The sequence below is a fragment of the Labrus mixtus genome, chromosome 13, assembly GCF_963584025.1.
Source record: "Labrus mixtus chromosome 13, fLabMix1.1, whole genome shotgun sequence".
NCBI classification, from domain to species: Eukaryota; Metazoa; Chordata; class Actinopteri; order Labriformes; family Labridae; genus Labrus; species Labrus mixtus.
Window position 1 is genome coordinate 2,202,146 of NC_083624.1, and position 4,735 is coordinate 2,206,880.

At 43.3% G+C, this 4,735-nt stretch overlaps 1 protein-coding gene across 1 annotated transcript; it reads left to right on the forward strand.

Moving 5' to 3' along the window:
* Window positions 1–324: 324 nt before the first annotated feature.
* On the forward strand, window positions 325–1,966 carry olig1 (oligodendrocyte transcription factor 1). The gene has a single exon (XM_061054626.1). It carries the CDS (start codon window positions 526–528, stop codon window positions 1,291–1,293), a length of 768 nt encoding a protein of 255 aa, XP_060910609.1. The 5' UTR covers window positions 325–525; the 3' UTR covers window positions 1,294–1,966.
* The last annotated feature ends 2,769 nt before the right edge of the window (window positions 1,967–4,735 follow it).

Consider the following 4,735-nt stretch of genomic DNA (forward strand, 5'->3'; position numbering starts at 1 on the left):
GAGTTTGACAATTAAGCATTTAAAATATCAGTTTTCCTCTTTAATTATCTCTGTATATGTTCTGCTTTAAGCCTGTACAGTCTTCTTGTGCACATTCAAGCAGAGAACCTTATCTTAATGAGATTTTAATACAGGATTGAGAAACTAATCCACTGGTATTATTCCCCTTTAAATTGCCCATTTCTGATTGAGCTGTTAGAATTCAGAAGTCAGACATGTATATTTGTTTCTAAGGAGCGCATCATGTGTCTGGGAGGAGTTGAGCTGAGGTGGGGGTATCTGAGGGGAGCATTTAGCTCACTTATCCTCTGTGTGAGCTATCATTCTCACTGCACGCAGCTGTGGAAATGAGATCAAATTGAGATAAGCTCTCTGCAGGCACAGAGGAGATCAACAGGTGGAGCGATGAAGATCTGACTCCTGCAGTTTGCGGATTTTTTAAAAGCAGAAGAGAAAGTCTTTTGCTTTGACTATTTTTCGTTTTTTAAACTTCATCTTAAAACAAAAAAAACTCTATAGGTCACTATGAATGTGCCTTTGATGAGGGCCCAGGAGCAGCCTCATCCTCTTTGCGGCCCAGGCTTGATCCAGGATTTACCCCACTGTCCTCCTGGGTTCAACCTGAGCTCCCGCCTGAATCCTTCTCCCATCCACGGCCTCCAAAACATCCAGAGATCCACCAAACCTCAGAGGGAGCTGAGCCCCGAGGAGCAGCAGGAGCTGCGGAGGAAGATCAACAGCAGGGAGAGGAAGAGGATGCAGGACTTGAACATTGCTATGGATGCTCTTAGGGAGGTCATGGTGCCTTACGCCTCCTCACCGTCTGCCTCCTCCTCTTCCTCTCAGTCCCATCAGCCTGGAGCTCCTCCAGGACGAAGGCTCTCCAAGATCTCCACCCTGGTCCTCGCCCGGAACTACATCCTCCTCTTGGGCTCGTCCCTGCAGGAGATGAGGAGGCTATTGGGGGAGGTCAGCGTTGGGATGGGGGTAAACTCGGGTCCTGTCCCTCGCCTGCTCCTCGCTGGAGGTTGGCCCCTCATCTCCGGCCCCAGTCAGCTCCTCCTCACCCAGGAGTCGCTCCTCACCTCCGCAGCCTCTTCCTCTTCCTCTTCCTCCGCTTCGTCGACTTCTGCTGCTAAGTGCCCCCTGCTGTCTCCGGGCCATATGGAGGCCTCGTTGGGCCCCGTGCAGTGGAGTTCTGCAGGGGCCTCAGGAGGGCCCCTGTGCCCCTGTGGAGTGTGCAGACTGCCGAGATTCAGCCACTCCGCCCCTGCTCCAAGATACCCAAAGTAACACATGAAAGAGGGGCATGAAGAGGATTTCTGAAGGCTTGATGACTGTTACATGTATGCAATTTTCTATGATATATAACATTTCTACATGATAATTAACTGCAATCACCCACCATGATTGGCTCTTTTTTTTATTCAATGGATCTATTCTGTAGTTGGCTAGCCAGTTTCTTAATGTTGTAAATCCTGTAACAACTTTTTTTTACACAGAGATATAAAGCTTTTGTTTTTGAAGCAGAGACTTGTTCAGTGAATCATGGTGACAAAATAAGTGACTGATATTTATAAAGTGCACAAGCCAAGAACTTCAGAAGAATTTGAATATTCAAAAGCTCTGAAAACGTATTCACACTTTTTTTTTTCTATGATCGTGAAAGTCAATATAAGCTGCCGATATAATCTTGGTTGTTTCTCTATGTGTCCTTTTGCCTGTGCTTTACTCTCTGGTTTTGTGTTCTAGAAGTTATTTTCATGCACTAAAATCAACTAAGCAATACACTCCAAACACTGAGAATTTGTTTGCTTGTTTTCTTTGATTATTGCTCATTGCAGTTGTTCATTATCTACAAATGCAGCATTTTTACCCACACCTTTGTTTGAAGGTTAAAGTCAGTATTTATTACCCTTCCTCTAGTGTTTCCATTTGTGAGTGAGTGCATGCGTATGTGTGTGAGTGTGTGTGTGTGTGTGTGTGTGTGTGTGCAGGAGAAAAGTTGACACTGAATAGAGGGTCTAAAGTTTAGATCAGCAGGTTTTTGTTTTATCCAATGAAATAAATCTTTATTGGAGAATTGAAGAGAGCATTGTCAAGGTAAAAATCTTTTCGTTGAAATAGGAAAGCACAAATGTGAACATTTTCAACTTGTCGCATATATAGAAATTTACCCCTTCTGTTGATAAAAGTGATGTTCCAGGATACATCCCTCCCATGAAATGTATTTTCTGTTATAATTCAGTTGCATAAAGACATCATTCCAAGGAGAAAGAGTCCAAAAATACTTTTTCCCATCTTGTAAGGAACAAATAACTTAGCTCTTCACCCTTCTTACATCACTGTTCAGGTCGAATGACTTTGAGAAGTGATACTCTCAAAGACAGCAGACTCTTTGTTTTTAGCTGTTTCACATTTATTGGGTCTTCCCTGATGATGCTGACGAGACACGGAGCCGAAACGCTTCTTTCGCCCGCCGCTCCACCCTAAAACACTGAAACAGTCCTCCTGTCTTCCCCCCATTCATCACCCCAACAAGCAAAAGATCAAAACCCACCCATGTAATTACAGCTCCGCAGAAAAGAAGGCCTTTTGATTATTAGCCCCCTCTCTCAATTCTTGATGTTTCTGTGTTAAGGAGCCAGGACGGGTGATTTGGTGCTACTCATTACACTCACTCCACAATATGTTCAAACGCCCTGAAAATGTGTCACTCTGAAAGGGGCTTCACTCCCGCAAACTCGCCTCCCCGCTGGAAGAAAGCAGGCAGCGAGAATGAGAGGGTGCTGGTGGGAGGGAGGATATTCTTCGCTGCAAAGCTGGACCCTTAGCACGGCCTGCGTGAATAAAAATAATGCAAATAGTCATAATCATAATGCTGATAAAATACTCAAAATAATTGCCACCCTGGAATAAGAGGATTATGGAGGGAGATATGTGAATAGTGGCAAAAGAAAGGCCGAGAATCTATTAGCATCAGGGAGCACAAAAGAGGAGCTCGATGCCATTAAGTGAGATTAAGCTAGATAAGGCTTGATTTTCTTACAAGGAAAAAGGGGGAAGGAGAAGAGGGTGAAGGTGAAGGAGGTGGGGGAGGAAAAGGAGGGAGGGCTTGATTCACAGATCAAAGTAAGACGGCCAAACTTCACGTCTTTCATTTACATATAGCTGCTTTATCTTCGCAGGGATTAGCTACCTTGCTATTTTCTCCGGGTTGCTCTCTATTCTGCCACCTTTTGCCCACCGTCCATTTCCTCCTGCTCTCAGGATGGTGAAGCCCTTCTTCTTTTCTCTTCTCCCTCCTTAATTTCTCCCCCCTCTCGTTCTCCGCTCTTTCTCTCGGCCCCTCCAAGAGGCTCTCACTTTCTCCTGTTTGGTGGTTTCATTGTTGCGTCGACGCAGGGGTCTGCTCAGGCTTTGTGTTAGCACTTTAACTCATCTCCATTTCATCACTGTTGTTCAATGGGCCGAGGAGAGCTCATAAGACAATGCTCACGCACGCACGCATGCACACACACACACACACACACACACACACGCACACACACACACACACACACACACACACACACACACGCACACACACACACACACACACACACACACGCACACACACACACACGCACACACACACACACACACACACACACACACACACACACACGCACACACACACACACACACACGCACACACACACACACACACACACACACACACACACACACACACACGCACACACACACACGCAGAGACTTAGCCCTGAATGCTACTCGTTAAAGACAGCATATACAAAATCTGTGTCATTGTCTTGCAGGAATGTTTCCTCTTTAACCAGATAAAACCTTTGAGAGTTGGCAAACAGCGCAGAACAAGACTATTGTTACAACCAAAACATCTAAGCTCGCTAAAATGGGCTGAAACAAGTGTTAAACAGTTCAAATCTGTGTAAATGATACCCACTTTAGATTTGCAAACTAAACGCTATGAGTTTCCAAAAAATACTTTTAATAAAATGAAGTTGATATTAAGTTTAACTACATGAGAAGAAATGGTCAAGAACACTCATCTCCAGATCCTTTTTAACAGGTTAACTTAAAGTACTAATTAGTAAATGTAAAAAATGTCAAAATGTAAAAAATCGAAATGTAAAAAATCACCTTTCTGAATCTTTATAAAGGTGACTGTTGAGTACAAAGAGGTTCGATTGACTGAGTAAAATAGGGATATAAAATAAGTTTGTTTTTTTAAAGATTTATTTGGGGAAATTGATGCAGGATTAAAGAGACAGGACAGTGGAAGAGAGGGAGAGAGAGAGAGAGTGGGGAACCCTCACTCCCTCGACTCCTTGAGCAATATAATTCCCCTCTGTGCATACATAGATATTTCCCTTCTCCTTCTTACCTGTACTACTTATACACTCCCACCTGAACATACATGTATTTTTCTCTTTTACAAATCAATATTTCTTTTTTTTTTTTTTTTACTGCAGAGGACATTTTTTCTAACCTTTGCAATATTTACATCTAGACTGTGTAATATATGTTTATATTCTTTACTTGAGGCAAGCTACTTTTAGACTGTGCAATATCCATAATCTGCTGTACATTTTCTTGAGTGCAGGTTGTTTGTAGCTGTGGGTGCCTGTATGTTTATGCGCTTTATAATGACAATAAAGGCTTTCTATTTTTATTTCTATGTGGCAAAGAAGACACAGGTGGGATTTGAACCCGG